General features: G+C 37.7%; 1 protein-coding gene across 2 annotated transcripts; it reads right to left on the bottom strand.

Moving 5' to 3' along the window:
* Positions 1–218: 218 nt before the first annotated feature.
* On the bottom strand, positions 219–22,140 carry LOC117332080 (metabotropic glutamate receptor-like). 2 transcript variants are annotated; one of them, XM_033890968.1, is made up of 5 exons: positions 22,077–22,140; positions 10,565–11,950; positions 7,451–8,738; positions 4,332–4,532; positions 219–3,117 (listed from the first exon to the last, which is right to left on the bottom strand). In XM_033890968.1, the coding sequence occupies exons 2-5, from the start codon at positions 11,948–11,950 to the stop codon at positions 3,083–3,085; spliced, it is 2,910 nt and encodes a 969-aa protein (XP_033746859.1). In that variant the 5' UTR covers positions 22,077–22,140; the 3' UTR covers positions 219–3,082. The 2 variants fall into 2 exon arrangements, with proteins under 2 accessions (XP_033746859.1, XP_033746858.1); XM_033890967.1 differs by lacking the exon at positions 22,077–22,140 and adding an exon at positions 19,590–19,719.
* Between the last annotated feature and the right edge of the window lie 2,836 nt (positions 22,141–24,976).

Here is a 24,976-nt window from a genome sequence, read left to right on the forward strand (position 1 = left end):
GACCTACGGGGCGTCGTTAGATCTTGTATTGCAGTGTATCGTAGAGGAACGGAAATTACAAATCTAATTTTAATTAGATTGGCTTCAAACTAAATTTGATCGAAATCTGTTGAGGTAACTGGGTGGAGTAGTGTTTTAAAGGAAACATTTCCGGCAGATGACGACAGAAAAAACACTCTTAACAATAAAGGTTATGACCTTAAAACAATCAACTCTTGTTTAACAATATATTTGTTTATTTCTCATACAAAAGTCATATATCTTGCATAATTGAGTATGAACATTAATGATTTTGATGGAAAGCTGCTTTTAGGAATAAGCAGTATTGTACAAGATCCCTAACTAGGGTTTTCCACAAGTGGAAACAAAACGGCTATATATATATATACGCTGGGAGACATACCATACAGATAGTGCTTGTATTTTCAGGATAAAATATGGTTTTGTACTTGAAATAAATTTGTGAGGGATTATTTGAATCCGCGGCGAAATATGAGCACTATAGCTTATCGAGAGTGGATTCTAGTAGTAACAGTCGGATATATACAACTTCTACACAATATACAAAAATACATCATTCACCATCTTCTTTAAATTAAAATAGGACAAATATTTATCCTAGATTTGTGAAGAAAATTAAAAATGCCAAGTAAGATAACAGCTTACCCAAAACTTTCTATACATGTTAAATACACAGTGAAATCCGAACACGGCCAGCAGGTACTGGCATGAACTCTGTGGAATCAGACCAATTTAGTTCAAACCAGACTGATTTTAAGAAGAAAAATTGTGCCTGGATTAAAGAGATTATAAACTGCACTCAAAAGTATATCATTATTCAATCAGATTCAAAATATCTTTCAAAATTGGCATTTTTTGTCTTTAAGTGAGGCAAGTTGGCATTATTATATTTAAAATTTGGGAGCTATATATATGTATACGCCCCAGAATTAACTCACTTCCGTTGTCAGAACATCAAGAATTCTCAAAAATAAAAAACCTACGAGTTGGCAACAATTAGGGAGGTATACATATATATTATGTTTGAAGTAAATACATTTTGTATACCTCACATAATCCAGATCATTTTTCCAGCTCGCTCTTACATTTTACTTATTAGAAATACTACAACATCATGGCCATTTAAAACCCAAGAGGCCAAATGGGCCTGCATCACTCTCCTGCTACTAAACGCTTTAACAATCATATTCATTTGACTAAACTTGTTGCCCTTAATTTCAGCATGTTGCTGGTCCACTATCGTGACTCTAAGGCCTCTTTGTTATTGAGAGGAAATTGTCCAAACTGAAAATGGAGGACAACAATTGAGCCACGGATGCTAAATGATGGCGGATGGTGATATTAGTCCATGGATGACAATTATTTCTGACAATAGTAAATTTGAAATGGAAATGGTTCTGATACACTTTGTACCTGGTATTTATTGAGAAAAAAAAAAAACTAGCAAAAAAAATACAGTACCCGGCAAAATATGCCAATGATTGTGTGGATTTTAGTGAAACAATTGAGACAGCTTCCACTGGTGAAACCACTGGTGAATCTTCATTGCAATTGAACCCTTGAATTTAAAGTTTACAAAAAGCTAATTATGAGCACAAAAATAAACAAACATTTATCCAAAACTCTTGTGGACAGAAAGTTGTAAACAAAAGTAATGTTAGTTATGACAGGTTCTGCTTTCTCTCGGCCATCACAATAAAAGTTTTGTGGCGGGATAACACACTTCCCTGTCACAGTTTTATATCACACAAGGGAATATCTGTATACATACACACTAGTACACACGCACTTAAACATGTATATAAACAAACAAAACACACATGTATTCTAAACATACAGGTGTCACATGTCGGTAAACACAGGTGTCACATGTTGGTACACACAGGTGTCACATGTCGGTACACACAGGTGTCACATGTCGGTACACACAGGTGCCGCTGTCAGTACACACAGGTGTCACATGTCGGTACACACAGGTGTCACATGTCAGTACACACAGGTACACAGGTGTCGCATGTCGGTACACACAGGTGTCACATGTCGGTACACACAGGTGTCAAATGTCGGTACACACTTGTATATCAGACAGTCACTGTACATGTACAGGACTCGCACTCACAACACACGTTTAATGGTACGCCTTATGGCAGGTTCATAGTGGTGCGTGGAAATGCTATAGATTCCATTTACACAAGATATTCTCATTCAACATGTGAATGTAGAACAGATTTTGACCAATCAAGACCTCACCAAAGAGAGGCTCGATTTAGTATTGAACTCTGATATCAAAGTAAAGTATATTTATTTTGATATCCGAATTCTCGACCTGAATAACAGAAATGCTGCTCTGCCAAAAATGTTGAAAAATAGACAAAGAGCAATGTTATTGTTAAAATTTCGTTGAAGATTTTAAATTACAAAACTTGTTAAAATACTTTTTGTAAACTATAAGTATCATGAAAAATATAAGGATACACACATATATATATAATCTAATCTGAGGCCTTACACTGGCTTTGCCTGGTGGCCATTCTGTTCGTTATGTTAACGATGTATAAATTTACTTGTTAACAATGAAAAATTATATAAATTTACATGTTAACAATGAAAAATTATATAAATTTACATGTTAACAATGAAAAATTATATAAATTTACTTGATCTTCATTCCAGCATTTTACTTAATATTTCAAAAGGATGTTGTAATATATGTTATTAAATTTCCATCCCTGAAGGAATTCCATGGAGGACAATGTTTGGGTGAACAGGTTCCTATGTATCACAGTATGTAAGAGGAGTTGTCTCCCCTGTAAAACCACCCGCGAACCCTTACAGTATTGTGTCCATCTCCAGCAGTCTCCACAAAAATCTCAGTCATCAAATATTCTCTAGAAACAAACTTTAGAAAAATCGACAGTTTGGGTCCGATTCCACGCGAGATTAAGGTTTGAAGTAAACTTGCTGGATTCCAATGTTTGTAGATTCTTTGTTCCATTTTCGTCGTTTTTTTTGACTGGTTGTAAGAATAAGCTAGAACGTTTCCCTCCTATGTTAATTGAACTCACAGGGCTCCAAGATTTTGATGGGAGAGAGATTCTGTAAAGACAAAAAAAGACATTTAATGACTTCAAACACAATATTACACCAATCACAGTAAAGAAATTATTCTGACATTACAAAAAACCTGTACCGGATTTCCAATCCCTTGAAAGTCAGCTCTTAGTAGACAAGAGGCCCATGGGGCCTGTATCGCTCACCTGGTTTAGTAGAAAAAACTTTGTGTTCACTTCCCTCAATTGAAGTCTGTTCAACATGTCAACTGATTCAAAGATTATTTCTAGAGCTGTGTATTGCAGGGTGGGTATCAATACGATTTGTAATTTGTATCGCGATACAGGGGTCACGATACAATACGTATCACGATACAGGGATCACAATACAGGGGTCACGATACCACGATACAGGGGTCACAATACGATACGTATTACGATACGATACAGGGGTCACGATACGATACATATCACGATACAGGGGTCACGATACAATATGTATCACGATACAGGGGTCACGATATGTATCACGATACAGGGGTCACGATACGATACATATCATGATACAGGGGTCACGATACAATATTTATCACGATACAGGGGTCACGATACGATAGTATCACGATACAGGGGTCACAATACGATAGTATCACGATACAGGGGTCAGGATACGATATATATCACGATACAGGGGTCACGATACAGGGGTCACGATACGATACGTATCACAATACAGGGGTCACGATACAATTCGTATTACGATATAAGCTGATGAACTATCAGATATCTGGTATTCCATCGTACAGAAGTCATGTTTTGTTTGTGGTATTTCCAGAATATTTGAGTCACTGTCTACATTTGTTACAAGAAACATAAGTTTTGTCCATTTCCCACCAAGCCTTCTTTAATATAGATAATTTGGATTTGAAAGAACTCCAACAGGCAGCTTTTTAAGCCGCTAGGACGGCCTTGTCAGCCATGTTGTTTACTACAAAACATAAGCTTACTTTGGTCAAGGGAGATAACTACGAATTTTCAATTATATCACGATACAAATCAAGCATAGACTATGAACCACTCTGCGATACATCAATGCATCAGTGAATTGTTATACCACTAATTATTTCCTTATATTATCAACTTCGAAAACTCTTTATATATTTTACAGTTATATATATCGTCTCGTGTGGTTGAAAATACACCAGGCCAATACTTGGATCAGTATAAATGGATTCGAAGCCGAGTAAAACAATAACTTACTCCTAAGGGTGCCACTCTCTGAGCGCGTTTTTCTATAATGTCCGATTTCAGACGACGGCTTTTGTGGGTTTTTACCGGTGAGGTCTCCGGTTACACGGAGGACCTTGCTGCCTCCAATACTTCCTGTTCCATACGTGTCTCCGCGCCTTACATACGCAGGTGCACTGTAGGTACTCCCAGGGTGTTTCAGGTGAACTGCATCTGAAAAATATTAATTTGATCCAGTCGTCACAGCCTTTACATAAACCAAACCGTCGTACAGATCATACTTGTAGTTATGGGAATCGGTTTCACTTTCAGAATCAATACAGTACATTCCACTTAATCGGGTAACGCTTAAGAGGGTATTTCGTTTATAGGGGTAAAAATTCAAAAAACCGAAACCATTTTCTCTTGAATCATGTTAAAAAAAAATCGTTTAATTTGGTTGGAAATGTCATATTTTTCGGTTGTTCGACTACGACAATCTGACCAAAAAAATTAGAAATGCTTTAATTTTAGAAACTCGAAATAGATCATTATTGGTTACGAAAAGTTTTCTAAATTAAGCAAAGAATTGCCATTTTGTAGATAATTTAGGAATATATATCTTAGCCTTTGTTATCAATATCTAAAATAAAATAAAGCATTTCGCAGTTGTTAATATATATTTAGATATCCCTAATCTCTTGTAAATGACCAATCATGTATCAGTAAAATAACAAGATCATCTACTCCTTGGATTACCAACATTACAAAAATACACAAAAGCTGAAGATTTACAAAAACTCCCGGAAATGTCTGATTGTCTTTTCAAAATCGTCATAAATGGGTTTTTTTATTCATTTATTTTCTTTAATAATATTTACAAACATTAATCCACCACTACATAATACATATACATGTATACTAGCCTGGAAATTTTGAAACACTGCTCAGCATGGTCTAGGTTAATAACCAATGCTTACTGAACTAAAGCTGTATTTGTAAAGAAAAGGCTCAAATGGACCGTATCACTCTCATAGAAAACAATGATGGCAATTAAAACTAAAAATCCTCATTAAAATCTACACTTTGTTGGAGTTTTTAACAAGCTTTTATTTGACACATTGAATTAAAGTTCAGGGTAATTTTTATCAGGTCAACTATGTACTCTCAAGGTCAAGGTCATTCATTTAAGGAAACCTTGAAGCAACCTTACAGGCATCGATCTATACATGCTTGACAAACAAGAGGTTCATTGGCCTGCATGTTCATCTGCGTTTCAAAATATTTCTTTGACCCTTTTTGACCCCACCCATCAGCTAGCCCCTGGGGTCAGTCGGCCCAACATTTGCATACCAACAAACACTGCCTTCCAAAATTGCTAATTCTAAGTTAGAATGAATTCCAAAAGATGGTAGTGAAAAATGTTATTTCCTTACATCAACTAGCTATTGTAAAGTTAACCCCCTCCTCAGGGGCAAATGCAAGACCCCAAGGTTACAAAATTTGGTGACGTACCTGAAGATCCTTCCGTCTATGAAGAGTATTTAATTCTACCTTATTTGGGTTTTGAGAGGACGATTTTTGAAAGTTCAGTTAATTTGACCCTTTATGACCCCCTCCCCCTCCCCAGGGGCAGACATGTGTCAAAAATGCATTTTCCCCCTCCTTACACTAGACCCAAGTGTCAAAATTATGTTTTCCCTATAAAAACTACAGTAAACTTTACCCCCTCCCCAGGGGGAAACGTGTGACCCAAGGGTCATGAGAATCACAATTTTGGTAAAGACCCTTCTATCTGTGAAGAAAATTTGATTCTACCCTATCTAGGAATTGAGAAGATTTTTAACTTTTAGTCAATTTGACCCTTTTTGGCCCCGCCCCTCAGGCCCCTTGGGGGTGGGGACCATATAATTGACATTATGGTTGACCTATGGCCACCTTTCTGCTAAACCAGGGAACAATAATTAGGTTTTCCAGAAACGAGAAGATTCCAAATACATACACAACTGTATTGTATGTTAATGTATGACCCCTGTGACCTTGAAAATGTCAAATTAAATCATAAGGATGACGAAAGTAATCCCTTTTCTGAACAAAGTGAACTATAAATAATAACGTGGGTCGCCCCCAGTTTGAATTACTATAAATACTTATGTGGGTCGCCCCCAGTTTGAGTTACTATAAATACTTACATGGGTCGCCCCCAGTTTGAGTTACTATAAATACTTACACGGGTCGTCCCCAGTTTGAGTTACTATAAATACTTACACGGGTCGTCCCCAGTTTGAGTTACTATAAATACTTACACGGGTCGTCCCCAGTTTGAGTTACTATAAATACTTACGTGGGTCGCCCCCTGTTTGAGTTACTATATATATAAGTACTTACGTGGGTCGCCCCCTGTTTGAGTTACTATATATATAAGTACTTACGTGGGTCGCCCCCTGTTTGAGTTACTATATATATAAGTACTTACGTGGGTCGCCCCCTGTTTGAGTTACTATATATATAAGTACTTACGTGGGTCGCCCCCTGTTTGAGTTACTATATATATAAGTACTTACGTGGGTCGCCCCCTGTTTGAGTTACTATATATATAAGTACTTATGTGGGTCGCCCCCTGTTTGAGTTACTATATATATAAGTACTTACGTGGGTCGCCCCCAGTTTGAGTTACTATAAATACTTACATGGGTCGCCCCCAGTTTGAGTTACTATATATATAAGTACTTATGTGGGTCGCCCCCAGTTTGAGTTACTATAAATACTTACGTGGGTCGCCCCCAGTTTGAGTTACTATAAATACTTACGTGGGTCGCCCCCAGTTTGAGTTACTATATATATAAGTACTTATGTGGGTCGCCCCCAGTTTGAGTTACTATAAATACTTACGTGGGTCGCCCCCAGTTTGAGTTACTATATATATAAGTACTTACATGGGTCGCCCCCAGTTTGAGTTACTATAAATACTTATGTGGGTCGCCCCCTGTTTGAGTCACTATATATATAAGTACTTACGTGGGTCGCCCCCAGTTTGAGATACTATATATATATAAGTACTTACGTGGGTCGCCCCCTGTTTGAGTTACTATATATATAAGTACTTACGTGGGTCGCCCCCTGTTTGAGTTACTATATATATAAGTACTTACGTGGGTCGCCACCATTTCCAATGATGACTGGATCACTGTAAACTCCTCCTGAATTTGCATATACAACAGAGCTTGGTCGACTCTTGTAGCTGGGCGGAGCCATGATAACGGAGCCGGCGTAGTAGGTATCACGGTCGTCCTCTAGGTATATTCCTTCGACCCCCATGTTGATGAGTTGTCTCACCTTGGGCAAGAACATGGAGAATAAGGCCAGAGTAGCAACAATGAACAAACCGAACGCCAGACAGGCGTCGCCAAACTGATGACCATTGTCCAGCTTCTTATTCAGACCGCCAACTAACCCCCAGGCGATCCAGATCGGGATGGAGAATCCAGCAACGATACCAATAAACACGCTCTCACGGTGATTTGTGATGATTCCATGGGCACGCATTGCAACAATGGTTGTTATGACGATAAGGAACATAACGTAGACAAGTGATAGTAGATGGTTTTCAAACTCGCTGCTTACAAAGTTTTGCATGTCGCCCCAGCCGTAATCTACAGACCATGTGTAATGGTTACACACCCAAGCCTCCATGCCTCCGTTCGTCACAACTTTTACTGCCTCCGGGGGAACCTGGATCAGCCACTGGACATCGATGACCATCTGGACACCGACAGCGAAAATAAACATGAGGAATTGGTAGATACCTTTGAGATAGTTCGGAGATTCGACGTCGCCGGGAATTAGAGATTCTGTTGTTGTTGATGTAAGAATAACCATCAGCTTAACGAGAAGTACGGAATAAATAGTGGCGTAGGAAACTCCGATTCCGAACCTGATGATTCCGCAGGTGGCCTTAGTCGGGATAAAAAGAAATGCAAAAAGTGTGAGATATGATAGGAAGATGCCGAATAATAACAACTGTCCGAGCCACATAGTCCTCCACTGACGACCGATACGTGTTCCCAGGAGTTTGAAAAGAATGTAGATTTCAAATACAAGGACAGCCACGCAGCCAACACCAGCCAGCACGCCCAGGGCAATGATCCATTTCTGGCCGATGTCAAATCTGGTTCCGTACTCGTCATCCATACGCATACCACCCGAGTATACCCCTGTGAAATGTTGACCGGCCATGAACTTTACAAATTTGTATTTTCCGCCCTCCGTAGGATCTGTTGTCGTGACGACCGGGGCAGCCGTCGTTCTGACGGTGGTTGTACTTGGGGAAGGGGGCACTTCTCCACACACCAGACACGGGGATTCAGGGCACGCGTTGGTTTTGGGATTCTGAGGCGCCAAATTCAAGGGTGAACCGGTACCAGGCATGTAGGTTCCAATCTACAAAAAGTAATCAACGTCAATCAATCAAGCGTGTCTCGTAAAAGGGGATAACAAGTCGTAAACAAGCAGGAAAAATAGGAATCGGAGACAAAATCATACTATCCACATTTACAGGAAGAAACTTATCAGCATCACTGGTCCTTCGGGCAAGTTTAGGTTCAAAAGTACTTGCCCAAAGATGAAACATAGTGGTCTAATGAAACTGAATTAGTTATATCTTCAATTACTCTAAGGGAAAGGTAAGAATTTTGAGAAATTTTGCACTTGCCAATCAGGCAAGTAGTCATCAATATTTACCTGCCCACAGACCAAATCTATCGGACTTGGGTTTTTTCTCGCCCTAGTTATGATATTGATATTTTACACACTGCCATAAATTTACTTAAAGATGATGTTTTTCATCCAAAATATCACTCTTTGATCATAGAAGCAGCTGAATGGAAACATTTTGACTCTGATCAGAAAGTAAGATAAAAAGACAACGAAAAAAGACAAACAAAATCTAAGATATACATATATTACAATGCAGGTTTTCATAGGTTTATGAACTGTATCGAATTAGTGAGTTTGGGTGATTTCGAGAAGTATAGAGAAGGTATTTTACAATAAATTTCTCAAATCTAAGGTTTTGGACCAAAAACCTACCAAATAGATTAAGTGTCACTTTAAATTCATTTAAGCATTGATGTCATTTTTTTAGTTTCATCGGGGTATGAAACAAATTTTGTTTGCAAACTGTATGAATCCGCATAGCGGATTCTACAAGTTTGCAAACAAAATTTGCAAACAAAAACCTTATAAGAACCTTCAATCTCTGAGGATAATTCAATTTCACCTTATTAATGTCTTGGTACAAATTTTTTTGAAATTTCAGTAAATTTGACCCTTTTAGCCCTGTATCTTCATTGAAATTGATTCAGATGGACAAAAAAAGACAATGGACAAAAGGTCATTAGAATAGGTCACTTAAAACTTCGCTTCAGGTGACCTTAAAATGTTTGGCAATTTTACAGCACAGCTTTGAAAACTACGTAGAAGTTTTTTCATACAATATATCAATATCGTATTACTGAGCGGATGACAAACTCTGAAATCTTAACCAAATTTGATATTGATGTATAAGAATGATGAAAGCTCAGTAGCGGCAGGAATTTGTTTCACTTTCATAATTGACAAGTGAGAACTCGAAATTTGATAGTATTTTAGATTTAGCTACCAAGTTTGTTCAAATGAATGACCTTGACCTAGATTCAAGGTCACAAGGGTGAAATTGGCTTAAATCTGTAAAAAATAATATTTCGTTAGCCAAGAGTGTCTGAGACCTGATATTAGGCCAATAGTATGCTGGAATGAAGGACTATAAATTTTATTGATATGAATAAATTTAAACCTAGCCTACTCTGATATTTGAATTAAGAGGTAATCAGCATAGTATCTGTAGAAATGACCTAGATCATCTTCAAAGGTGCTGTACAGCCAAATTTAGCACAGAATTGCCCTTTTGTAGAAAATTTATGTTCATTGTACATCTCAGGCATATTCGTTCTTATCAATATCACAAAGCATTTAATGGTTGTTACTATATTTAGATATCCTTAATCGCTTGTAAATGACCAATGAATGGATCAGATATTAAATGACTTACTCCTTGGTTTTGTAATATTACAAAAATATGTGAAGCTAGATTGATGAACATTGTCAGAAATTTCTGATTAATTGCCTTTCAAAATCGTCATCAATGATCTGTTTTAAATATTTTGTTGACTAATTTTCAATTATTGGCCCACCAAGGTTTTACTACCCTCGTGGATGACTATACCTACCTCGGTATACCCGGAGGACACACTAAACTTCAGAATTCGGTAAGATATGTAGTTGCTAGCGAGCTCCCTGTCGTCAAAGTAAGTTGTGCCTTCAATTGCTCCGTAAATTCTCTGGCCTCGATTTTCCTGGTTCAGTAGATTAGAGCAGAGATCGTATTTACCACAGGCCCCCAAGGCAGCCATCCTCACGCCATCGATGATGGAACGCACCGCTAGTATGGTAAACGGAACGTAAACATCGGGAGTGTAGCGTCCAGTCAGACTGTCGGTCCCCTCGTTACAGGTACGTTGTCCACACTGGAGCTTGTCATTCCAGAAGGTCTGGAACCACGGATTCCAGGTGTTTGCGCTTGGTTTCAGACCGTTCAGGTACTGGTAGAATTTCGCTACGTCTGATGTCAGCTGACCTGCGGGAGTGGACAAGGCCACTGTGTACGCGTCTACATACAAATTATCAGTGACATCGGTGTTGGCCGCCCATGACGATGTCCCAATAAAATGGAAGTTCTGCACCTTGTTTGCGTCTTTGGTTTGTATAGCACTCATCAGTTTTCTGGCATTCGCTCCGTCTGCGTAAACAATGATGTACCTCGTGTCCTCTCGTTGGATCAGTTCCTCAGCGATGGCCTCAAGCTGGTCATCAGTAGCAAGGACTGGCATCTCAGTCTCGTAAACCATGCAGGTTCCAGTGAGTTTAGACTTGAGAGCCTGAAATCCGCTGCGACCGTAAGAATTTCCGAGGTAAACACCCAAAACATATTTTATATTCATGGCTGTTAACATCTGGGCAATGATTGTAGCGTCATGTTCGTCAGATGGCACAGATCGTAAGAAAAATGGGTACATGTCACGATCGCCAAGTTCTGGTGAAGTGGCTGCATGGGTAACCTGCGTCTTGTTCATGTCTTTAAGTAAAGTCGCAACGGCCATGGCCTCGCTGCTCCGGTCGGGTCCAACGTATGCCAACAGATTACGCGGAGAGACAGCATTCAAATCACCAAAGCCAACTTTACACGTTTCGAAACTTAAAATATTTTCAATGGTTTGCTCGATGCGAGAACACGAATCAAGGGTCACTCCTCCGATGGAGACGTTCTGACTCGTCCCAAACTCCTTGATTGCCCAATGGAACGCCTCCATATTCAGGAGCCCACGTTCGCGTATGGCTGCATTGGCGCAGGAGTAAGCGTCAGGTGCCCGGTCATGGATTCCGAACAATCCTCCGATGTAGTAGTGTTGGTTCGGCAACTGGTTGTCTGTAGGGGTCAGCCCTACATTTGCATATTGACAGCTGCCTCCAGACCCCGACGGACAGGTCAGCTGAGCGTGAATCAACGCTACACTGGACACCAACACAAACAGCAACATATCAACTCCTTTGGTCATCTGAAAAAAAAATAAAATAATGAATGAATATTAAGATTTAAGTTTCTAATTAAATACTTCTCAATGTCATTACCGGGTCATATATAAATAATAACGAAACAGTGTATATTGCATATGGCGAACAGACAAAATTAAACATTGGACATGTACAGCTGTATGCATTCTGACATTTACTGTAATCGGTGGAATGACACTAGCTATAATTAAGCATTGATGTCAATTGTTTTTAAGTTTCATCAGGGTATCAAAAAATTTTGTTTGCAAACAAAGTTTTTTTCATACCCCTATGAAACTAAAACAAGGAGCCGCAAAGCCTGGCATTATCCCCCCCGCCCCGCAGTTGGTATTAAAACCCAAATACATGTATAAATTAAGCTCAAAGTAAGAGTTATTAAGGAAACAGTAATTTGGTATTTTTGATTAAGTCTCAATGGTGACAGAAAAAGTACCGAAAATGGAAGGTCCCCAATAGCAAAAGGCACAACTAGGGCACTAGTCTGATATATACAGAATGTTTCAAGTAGCTGCGTTGAAGGGTTATGGAGTTATAGCACGGGGGAAAAAAGGAAATAGTAATTTGGTATTTTTGATTAAGTTTCCATGGTGAAAGAAAAAATACGGAAAATGGTAGGTCCCCAATAGCAAAAGGCACAACTAGGGCACTAGTCTGATATATACAGAAAGTTTCATGGAGCTGCTTTGAACGATTTTTGAGTTATAGCCCGGAAACAAAAGGAAACAGTAATTTGGTATTTTTGACTAAGTTTCCATGGTGACAGAAAAAATACGGAAAATGGAAGGTCCCCAATAGCAAAAGGCACAACTAGGGCACTAGTCTGATATATACAGAAATTTTCAAGGAGCTGCATTGAACGGTTTTTGAGTTATAGCCCGGAAACAAAAGGAAATAGTAATTTGGTATTTTTGACTAAGTTTCCATGGTGAAAGAAAAAAAAACGAAAATGGAAGGTCCCCAATAGCAAAAGGCACAACTAGGGCACTAGTCTGATCTATACAGAAAGTTTCAAGGAGCTGCGTTGAACGGTTATGGAGTTATAGCCCGGAAAAGAATCTCGGACGGACACACGGACGGACGGACGGAGCCCAATTTAATATCCCCCGCAAACGATAAAAACAATTGACATCAACGCTTATAAATAATTTTTGAAAATAATTCTCTTAATTTAAAACATGTTTTATGTACTATTTTACTTGTTTTAAATTGGATTCTTTTTCTCAAATAAATACGCGTACGCAACGTCAATTGTTGTATTGTGGCGTCACATTTTTCGTGCCATTCTTTAGAAAAATTATTTCATAGTGGTATGAAAAAAATATATCAACTTATCAGAAAGTCTCATTCTGTGTACAAACAATGGAAAATCAATTTTATACCTATATAATGTCGATAGCCATTTTGATTTGTAAACACACATTATGTTGTATGTTGACTACACACAGTATGTTGTATGTTGACTACACACAGTATGTTGTATGTTGACTACACACACAGTATGTTGTATGTTGACTACACACAGTATGTTGTATGTTGACTACACACACAGTGTGTTGTATGTTGACTACACACAGTGTGTTGTATGTTGACTACACACACAGTATGTTGTATGTTGACTACACACAGTACGTTGTATGTTGACTACACACAGTATGTTGTATGTTGACTACACAAAGTACATTGTATGTTGACTACACACAGTACGTTGTATGTTGACTACACACACAGTACGTTGTATGTTGACTACACACACAGTATGTTGTATGTTGACTACACACAGTATGTTGTATGTTGACTACACACAGTATGTTGTATGTTGACTACACACAGTATGTTGTATGTTGACTACACAAAGTACATTGTATGTTGACTACACACAGTATGTTGTATGTTGACTACACACACAGTATGTTGTATGTTGACTACACACAGTACATTGTATGTTGACTACACACAGTATGTTGTATGTTGACTACACACAGTATGTTGTATGTTGACTACACACAGTACATTGTATGTTGACTACACACAGTATGTTGTATGTTGACTACACACAGTATGTTGTATGTTGACTACACAAAGTACATTGTATGTTGACTACACACAGTACGTTGTATGTTGACTACACACAGTATGTTGTATGTTGACTACACACAGTATGTTGTATGTTGACTACACTCAGTATGATGTATGTTGACTACACACACAGTATGTTGTATGTTGACTACACACACAGTACATTGTATGTTGACTACACACAGTATGTTGTATGTTGACTACACACAGTATGTTGTATGTTGACTACACACAGTATGTTGTATGTTGACTACACACAGTATGTTGTATGTTGACTACACACAGTATGTTGTATGTTGACTACACACACAGTACATTGTATGTTGACTACACACAGTATGTTGTATGTTGACTACACACAGTATGTTGTATGTTGACTACACACAGTATGTTGTATGTTGACTACACACAGTATGTTGTATGTTGACTAAGATATTAAAGAGATATAAAGGCCTGGGTTCTTAGTATTTAGCCACAAGAACTTCCTCAAATAAATTGAGGAAATAATTATATTTATAAATATATATGACATATTATACATTCCAGTACAGGGGACACAACTCTCACTGTAACCGATATGTGTAGTACTCATTGGTACAGGGGACACAACTCTCGCTGTAACCGATATGTATGATGCTCACTTGTACAGGGGGACACAACACTCGCTGTAACCAATATGTATGATGCTCACTTGTACAGGGGAAACAACTCTTGCTGTAACCGACAGTGTTTTCCATAAGAGCTGACTGCAGGCAAAATTGCCCATTTACAATGACAAAATGGTCGGCTACAAAATTGAAAGGTTAAAAAATAAAGATACTGTTTTGTGTTTTCCCGATATATGTATGATTGTTTTAAAATTTCAAACCTAGAAAGATAGAAGCACTGAATGTAAACAGTCGATTCTCATGTCGGAAGTTGCGATTTCTAAAAACTGTTTGCAAGACCTTGATGACAAACCGCTTTCAAGAACTTGTCATTAAAACGCTTGCAGTGATGAAAATGAAAAAGCAGAAAACCCTGATTGGGTTTTTTTAATAAGCCCGCAAAAAAAGGCAAAGACAGGTAATAATGCATAGCACAAACATCAAACGGTCTTTGTTTGTTTTCACTTAACAATTGTTGATCCACTTGACAAACTCCCGAGTCCCGTTGGGCATGTGTTGACCGCCGGGATAACTTATCAATAAAGTTGTTGACAGTACTACTACTAGTCTGCCTTTCTTATATATTACAAGGAAGGAATTCTGTATCGAATCTGTATTTAGTCCCGACATCAACCTAAAATAATTAGCGATAATATATATTTTTGTACTTGCTGCCTCGCCATGATTGACCGGACTCAAAAACTACTGTTTTTGTTTTCAATTTAAAGGCAGAATATATTATTTCATGAGGTTTAAAAATTATGAAGTGTTTGCAAACCATTTTAAATCAAATACACGGAATATTTTATCAACACATGGTACGTAGTGCAGCAAAAATACATTGATTCTCGGCATCGCATTTCGAACAGGGGAGGTAACCCTAGCTTTACTATTGTCATGTAAAATTTAAATTCGTATTAAAATTTATTGCATGAAATTACTTACTTTGAAGTAAGGTTTTCAAGACAAAATTATGTTAACATAATGAATCTCCATATTCTAAATAATAGAAATTTTAAATAAAATTTAAAAAAAAATAAAACATTTTTTTTTTTTTTATGAAATAGACTTGCATCCATAAATTCATGAATTATTCTAAGTACGTATATTGAATATTATTCTATTTTCACGTCAAGAAATTGGTCAGAAAGCTCAAAGCTGAGAATTTTATTAAGTGTCTAAATTGTTAGTACTTTTTTCAAACAAGTAAATCAAACCCTAAAATGATTGTACTTCAACAAACATGCAAACCAATATCAGAATTGTATTATTCGTGTATATCGTCCATTTAATTTGTTTATTGAACACTATTGCTGATTTTAAATGAATCTTGATCTTGAATCTGGCAGAATTCTGTTGTTTATACTGATAATTCAGCAGCTAAAATTGGTGGTAAGGGGTATTCTGAGACCATTTCAAAGTCATTTATATATGCTGAAATGCTTCCCCCCCCCCCCTAAACCCACAGACAAGGCAGTTTTTTTTTCACTACTTTGGAAATTGGGCCTATGGCTTTGGGATTGGGAAAAAATGCACAGCAACAAGTAAATTGGGAAAAATGGACATAATGGTAAAAATAACATATAGACACAATTTAAATAAGGATCTATGCTATATTTATTTAGACTCTAGAGCATTATCTCCCTTTATCAGGCCAGAATAACCATAAAAGATGTAGACGGGACGGCACCATCCGGATTTTTAGAAAAGACAATTTTTTTTATAGATCATTCAAATTTTAACTGGGTGGATTGGGAAAAATATCCAATTTTGCAATTTCGGCCCCAAAAAAAGCCCTGCAAGGTCGTTGCCCTTGACCCGCCGGGGGCCTGGCGCCCCCTGAACTCCTGCCTTCTACTTCGGAATTTTTTCCTCTTACAAGATTTTATACGGAAAACACTGAACTGATCTAGATTTGGTTTGGATTGAACCACACAACTCCGATCATGAGCTATGGTTGATGAGATTAATATATAACTGACGAGCTAGCATGACATAATTTATATGGACCATCTGTTTTGTGCAGGGGCTTGTTTTCTGAATTATGATCAGTCCTAGATAGTCAAAACTAAAATCAAATGTATGCACACATTCTAAAACCTTATTACTTGACCAATTAGAAGTCTACTGACCATTGTTTTCTATTGTTCATTTGTCATCTATGGAAGCCACAAGCGACGATGAACTCATAAAATCAGTCTTCACAATGACAACAATTTGATGCTATTTTGTGTGCATCATTCTAAAAAATGATCGGATTTTAAAAGTTACTGGATTTTGAATTTGGTTGTCTGGAAACCCTAATGAGACAGTATCACATGACATGGCCAACCTAATCGAAACCCTAACGAGACAGTATCACATGACATGGCCAACCTAATCGAAACCCTAACGAGACAGTATCACATGACATGGCCAACCTAATCGAAACCATAACGAGACAGTATCACATGACATGGCCGACCCAATCGAAACCCTAACGAGACAGTATCACATGACATGGCCGACCCAATCGAAACCCTAACGAGACAGTACCACATGACATGGCCGACCCAATCGAAACCCTAACGAGACAGTACCACATGACATGGCCGACCTAATCGAAACCCTAACGAGACAGTATCACATGACATGGCCGACCTAATCGTGTGGACATCTACATATTTGGCATAATATATATATATCATCCGCATACATGCCATATTTTTGGGAGACCAATAAGGGAGATTGATGATTATTTTAAGGGAATTTTGCCTAAAATAAGGGAGATTTGTGCGCGACATAAATATCGACATTTTTACTCAATTTTTTAGCAATTAACTAATTTTGAAAGTGATAAAGAATATTTGTATTTATTTTAGATATTAATCATATTGTATATGCAAACAACAAAAAGTTGTATAAGGTAAAAAAATGCAATAAGTATACATTCAGATTCTGATGATATGAATTTTTTTCCAATTTTTTTTATGCAACACAAACAGTTTCACAGCTTTATGCATATTGCATAACAGCATTTGAAAAGGGTATATTATAATTACATGTAGCTAAAGATTAAGACAATCAAGTTATTCATTTATCAGTTTGGATTTTCTTAAAATTAGAAAGCTTGATCCACTCCGAGGGAACACATCAGTTGTAAAAATCACCATGAAATGTCCTGTGGGATACCTTATGTTGGACCATTAAGATATAAAAATATTCCAAGTGTGCAAGTGTATACATGAAATTATGAGAACGGAAGATGTTAATGTTAGGAGACTGCAGTAAATCTTATCACGATCATTCTAGATTTTGTATATTGTCTCTGTCATGGACTGTACAGTCATTGTAAACACCATGATTGACCACTTTGTAACGACCAACAGATGTGCTAATTTTGATAGTTTTCTAAAAGAAATTATCGCATTTCATCTTGCTATCACTGATCAACGATACACATGGTAAATGAAAAACACGTGTGATTTTGCGTCTGACCAGACTCTGTATCAATTACCATCATCAAAGTATGGTCCTAAAAGAAAACAAACCATAATTCAAGTCTGTTAGCTAAGGGGGTTAAATTTTTTTGTAAGCGACTTGCCTTTATTTCATGGTGATAGATATTCTAGCGCAAACATTACACTAGCCAGAGCTTCGTGTGAAAGCCGTGTCGAACAGGCGCCATTTTGATTGAGTGACCACGTGAACAGATGGATCACGTGATCGCTAAATTTAGCCAAATCTCGCGAGAAAAACACTGAATTGTAAACAAAAATGGCGTCGGCAAAAATACCGGAGGGAATTACAAAATACGGGAATTTTGGCTCTCCTGCCGGGAGGAAATAAATGACTTGAAAATAAGGGAGATTTTGTCTCACGCCGGGAGGTATGGCATGTATGCATCCGGTCCGGCATGTCAATACCTCACAAAAACAGCTATGTAAAACTAACAGAAAATACAACAGTTTTAGGGATAAAAAATGTGTCTGCACCAAAGCGACACCAGAAACTTCATGCGAGTGTTAATAAACAACATTCGAACACATTACAAGCAGTTTTGATAAGAAATAATTCACTTAAAATCAAAATTGATTATAATATGTTCAAATATTTCAAATCAAAATTGATGTATGTTCAAATGTTTCAACTCAAAATTGATTACAATAACCACAGGTGCCTGACTCGTTTTTATAAAATAATAACATATAGAGTACATATAAATGAGTTTATATGTACTCTATATGTTATTATTTTATAAAAACGAGTCAGGCACCTGTGGTATATGCAAATTAAACATGTTTAAATCAGTCCAAAAATGATATCATTTTTTCAACAATATAGATACATAGTAATAATATATATCATGATATGTAATTTGTGCCCAACCTTATTATATTCTTCACAATTATACAGGTTAGAAATAATTAAGTTTTTTCAATGATGAAACTTATTTAATCGTAAATGAGGTTTATTTTCCTCAGGTTTTCAGCTCTCCTCTGTATTAAATTATTACCCGGTATTAATTTTTTATTAAAATCTGGGCAACTATTGGATTAAAAAGTGCTTCATTTATGTATGATAACGAAATATTCCGATTGTTGTTTTTTGAATATCATTTAACATATCAGGGAGGTGTCTATCGGTCCAATACCGAACCCGCAAAGTGTTCAATACAATATAAACATCGAACAGTTTAAAATATTGACAGAAAATGTGATGAAAATGATACATATACGATCATATTTATCCAATAAATGTTTTATTCGCGAATTCCTGTTTGGGATTTTCTTCACAACAAACTGAAACAAATGCAAGAAACACGTATATTTAATAATAACGATTGTTTATGTTCTACTAATTAAAATAAATGTTAAACTGATTATGTGAAGATGGGTTGATTTACAGAACAATACCTCACCTTCGTGTAGACTCGTTAGCACCCTGGGACGTCCCGACACCCCCGGGATCAGTTGCAGTACCCTTGGTCGCGTGTAAACACACCTGTGTTCTGAAAACTCGTTTACTTCAGACTTCTGCCCAACCCAGAGCACAGTGTGTGAGGCTAAATATAACCTCTATTCAACTTGTGTTGTCTACAGTCGCTCGACAAACTGGTCTGACAACTTCGCGTCTATAAATAGATTTTACCTGTAAAACCTAAACACGGGCTTATGTGCCCGGCAGATCGGGAACATTTATCATTATGATTCTAATTTTTTGTAAACAATGATTAAAATAATAGATAAAAAGCAATTTACAAAATGTTATTGATTCAAAATAATCCATTGATTTGGAGCCAAAATGTCCATATCGTTACTGCAAGTCACCATGCTCCAATGAACACGGTACGTGTGATCAGCATATGGAATAGCATTACAAGTCGTGATATAGCTAATTAAATAAGACCTGTTAATTAAATGTCTTTGAACAGTAGTCTATGACGAAGTGCCAATAAGTAAAACATTCAGATTCTGATGATATGAATTTTTTTTCCAATTTTTTATGCAACACAAACAGTTTCACAGCTTTATGCATATTGCATAACAGCATTTGAAAAGGGTATATTATAATTACATGTAGCTAAAGTTTAAAGACAATCAAGTTATTCATTTATCAGTTTGGATTTTCTTAAATTAGAAAGCTTGATCCACTCCGAGGGAACACATCAGTTGTAAAAATCACCATGAAATGTCCTGTGGGATACCTTATGTTGGACCATTAAGATATAAAAATATTCCAAGTGTGCAAGTGTATACATGAAATTATGAGAACGGAAGATGTTAATGTTAGGAGACTGCAGTAAATCTTATCACGATCATTCTAGATTTTGTATATTGTCTCTGTCATGGACTGTACAGTCATTGTAAACACCATGATTGACCACTTTGTAACGACCAACAGATGTGCTAATTTTGATAGTTTTCTAAAAGAAATTATCGCATTTCATCTTGCTATCACTGATCAACGATACACATGGTAAATGAAAAACACGTGTGATTTTGCGTCTGACCAGACTCTGTATCAATTACCATCATCAAAGTATGGTCCTAAAAGAAAACAAACCATAATTCAAGTCTGTTAGCTAAGGGGGTTAAATTTTTTTGTAAGCGACTTGCCTTTATTTCATGGTGATAGATATTCTAGCGCAAACATTACACTAGCCAGAGCTTCGTGTGAAAGCCGTGTCGAACAGGCGCCATTTTGATTGAGTGACCACGTGAACAGATGGATCACGTGATCGCTAAATTTAGCCAAATCTCGCGAGAAAAACACTGAATTGTAAACAAAAATGGCGTCGGCAAAAATACCGGAGGGAATTACAAAATACGGGAATTTTGGCTCTCCTGCCGGGAGGAAATAAATGACTTGAAAATAAGGGAGATTTTGTCTCACGCCGGGAGGTATGGCATGTATGCATCCGGTCCGGCATGTCAATACCTCACAACAACAGCTATGTAAAACTAACAGAAAATACAACAGTTTTAGGGATAAAAAATGTGTCTGCACCAAAGCGACACCAGAGTGTTAATAAACAACATTCGAACACATTACAAGCAGTTTTGATAAGAAATAAGTCACTTAAAATCAAAATTGATTATAATATGTTCAAATATTTCAAATCAAAATTGATATATGTTCAAATGTTTCAACTCAAAATTGATTGCAATAACCACAGGTGCCTGACTCGTTTTTATAAAATAATATCATATAGAGTACATATATGTACCCTATATGTTATTATTTTATAAAAACGAGTCAGGCACCTGTGGTATATGCAAATTAAACATGTTTAAATCAGTCCAAAAATGATATCATTTTTTCAACAATATATATACATAGTAATAATATATATCATGTTATGTAATTTGTGCCCAACCTTATTATATTCTTCACAATTATACAGGTTAGAAATAATTAAGTTTTTTCAATTATGAAACTTATTTAATCGTAAACGAGGTTTATTTCCCTCACGTTTTTAGCTCTCCGTGTTAAATTATTACCCGGTATTAATTTTTATTAAAATCTGGGCAACTATTGGATTAAAAAGTGCTTCATTTATGTATGATAACGAAATATTCCGATTGTTGTTTTTTGAATATCATTTAACATATCAGGGAGGTGTCTATCGGTCCAATACCGAACCCGCAAAGTGTTCAATACAATATAAACATCGAACAGTTTAAAATATTGACAGAAAATGTGATGAAAATGATACATATACGATCATATTTATCCAATAAATGTTTTATTCGCGAATTCCTGTTTGGGATTTTCTTCACAACAAACTGAAACAAATGCAAGAAACACGTATATTTAATAATAACGATTGTTTATGTTCTACTAATTAAAATAAATGTTAAACTGATTATGTGAAGATGGGTTGATTTACAGAACAATACCTCACCTTCGTGTAGACTCGTTAGCACCCTGGGACGTCCCGACACCCCCGGGATCAGTTGCAGTACCCTTGGTCGCGTGTTAACACACCTGTGTCCTGAAAACTCGTTTACTTCAGACTTCTGCCCAACCCAGAGCACAGTGTGTGAGGCTAAAAATATCCTCTATTCAACTTGTGTTGTCTACAGTCGCTCGACAAACTGGTCTAACAACTTCGCGTCTATAAATAGATTTTACCTGTAAAACCTAAACACGGGCTTATGTGCCCGGCAGATCGGGAACATTTATCATTATGATTCTAATTTTTTGTAAACAATGATTAAAATAATAGATAAAAAGCAATTTACAAAATGTTATTGATTCAAAATAATCCATTGATTTGGAGCCAAAATGTCCATATCGTTACTGCAAGTCACCATGCTCCAATGAACACGGTACGTGTGATCAGCATATGGAATAGCATTACAAGTCGTGATATAGCTAATTAAATAAGACCTGTTAATTAAATGTCTTTGAACAGTAGTCTATGACGAAGTTTGTCATATTTTAATTTTTTTTTCTTAATTTGTGATATTTCACCGTGACAACCATCGACCAATCACCCGGCTTCACACCCCAGACAAATTAAGCTGTTCAGTAAAAGTATGGTTAGTACGATGGCCGACAAGATTCTGGCATATACAAGAGGTTGAGTACAAGTTTTCAAACGTATATGAATCCCTCTACCAATATTATCATGATTTAAACAAAAAAATTGTACAAGATGACATGACATTTAAAACAATAATAATCATATTTGGAGAGAGAGAGAGAGAGAGAGAGAGAGAGAGAGAGAGAGGGGGGGGGGTATATTGATTCGAATTTATTCAAATATTCTATTTATAGCAGAACATCAAACTGTTCGCTGCACAAAAACACACTGCTATTTCTAATGTTCGTTATATCCTCGCCACTAGCGGATCCCGAATGACTGAAAATTTGCCATATTCATTTTCCGCCGGGGGGCTTACCCCCCCCCCCCCCCCCCCTGTAAACCCCCTACCAGGGCACTACCCTGGACCCGCGTCCCCCCCCCCCCCCCCCCACACACACACACACACACTCAATAAAAAAAAATCGGCTAGCGCCTGCGGCGCCTCGCATTATTACTAAATTATTGGACCCCTCCCCTTTCGAAATCCTGGATCCGCGCCTGCTGGCAAAATGAAATGAAAAAAAAAAAAAAAAAAAATGTAACGCTTTTTTCAATTGTAATTTTTTTCCATATCTTTTTGTACTATATAAAAGTGTACCATTGTACCAATAGATGTTGAAATTCAAATCATTTTGTACTATATGCGTTACAGAAAGTTTATAAACAACTTACATTTGTATGTTTATGTACCAATAGCCGGTATCAGTCGGCAAAATGATGTGAACGGTTTTGTACCGCGTAACACTTTTTCGGCATAACCGTATAACATTATTTTGGTCCCGGATATGACACGACAGGTGGCGTTACTGGTCAAGATAAAGTATGTGATTGGTCAATGTAGCGGTAGATGCAAAATGCAGATATGCAGTCAAACACGAAACAAAGTTAAGATTGAATGCAAGCTGAATAAGTGGATGTATCTATTAAAATGACACATCAATAAACATTAATAAATCACCTCTGGTGATCAGCCCATTCCAGTTCAACTACACACCTCCCTCTGGTGATCAGCCCATTCCAGTTCCACAACACACCTCCCTCTGGTGATCAGCCCATTCCAGTTCCACAACACACCTCCCTCTGGTGATCAGCCCATTCCAGTTCACTACACACCTCCCTCAGTTGATCAGCCCATTCCAGTTCCACTACACACCTCCTTTCTGGTGATCAGCTCATTCAAGTCCACTACACATCTCCCCCTTGTGATCAGCTCATTCCAGTTCCACTACACACCTCCCCCTGGTGATCAGCCCATTCAAGTCCACTACACATCTCCCCCTTGTGATCAGCTCATTCCAGTTCCACTACACACATCCCTCTCGTGATTAGCCCATTCCAGTTCCACTACACACCTCCCCCTGGTGATCAGCCCATTCCAGTTCCACTACACACCTCCTTTCTGGTGATCAGCCCATTCAAGTCCACTACACATCTCCCCCTTGTGATCAGCTCATTCCAGTTCCACTACACACCTCCCCCTGGTGATCAGCCCATTCCAGTTCCACTACACACCTCCCTCTGGTGATCAGCCCATTCAAGTTCCAGTACACACATCCCTCTCGTGATTAGCCCATTCCAGTTCCACTACACACCTCCTTTCTGGTGATCAGCTCATTCCAGTTCCACTACACACCTCCCCCTGGTGATCAGCCCATTCCAGTTCCACTACACTCATCCCTCTGGTGATCAGCCCATTCCAGTTCCACTACACACCTCCTTTCTGGTGATCAGTCCATTCCTGTTCCACTACACACCTCCCCCTGGTGATCAGCCAATTCCAGTTCCACTACACACCTCCCTCTGGTGATCAGCCCATTCCTGTTCCACTACACACCTCCCCCTGGTGATCAGCCCATTCCAGTTCACTACACACCTCCCTCGGGTGATCAGCCCATTCCAGTTCCACTACACACCTCCCTCTGGTGATCAGCCCATTCCAGTTCCACTACACACCTCCCTCTGGTGATCAGCCCATTCAAGTTCCAGTACACACATCCCTCTCTGATTAGCCCATTCAAGTTCCACTACAACCTCCCCAGTGACCAGTCTATTCGCGTTTTCCTGAACTATAATTAATTTAACTGATAGTATCTTCCGTGTAGGAAAACCTTCCGTGTAGGAAAACCTTCAGTATAGGTAACACCTTCAGTATAGGTAACACCTTCAGTATAGGTAACACCTTCAGTGCAGGTTACACCTTCAGTGCAGGTTAC

This window comes from Pecten maximus, chromosome 8 (assembly GCF_902652985.1).
Source record: "Pecten maximus chromosome 8, xPecMax1.1, whole genome shotgun sequence".
NCBI classification, from domain to species: domain Eukaryota; kingdom Metazoa; phylum Mollusca; class Bivalvia; order Pectinida; family Pectinidae; genus Pecten; species Pecten maximus.

Coding starts and splice junctions, on each gene's coding strand:
- LOC117332080 (XM_033890968.1), bottom strand. CDS start 11,950: ATGACCAAAGGAGTTGATATGTTGCTGTTTGTGTTGGTGTCCAGTGTA. Junction 4,533..7,450: donor TGGAAATGGTGGCGACCCAC/GTAAGTACTTAT, acceptor AATATTTTTCAG/ATGCAGTTCACCTGAAACAC. Junction 3,118..4,331: donor AGAGAGTGGCACCCTTAGGA/GTAAGTTATTGT, acceptor TTGTCTTTACAG/AATCTCTCTCCCATCAAAAT.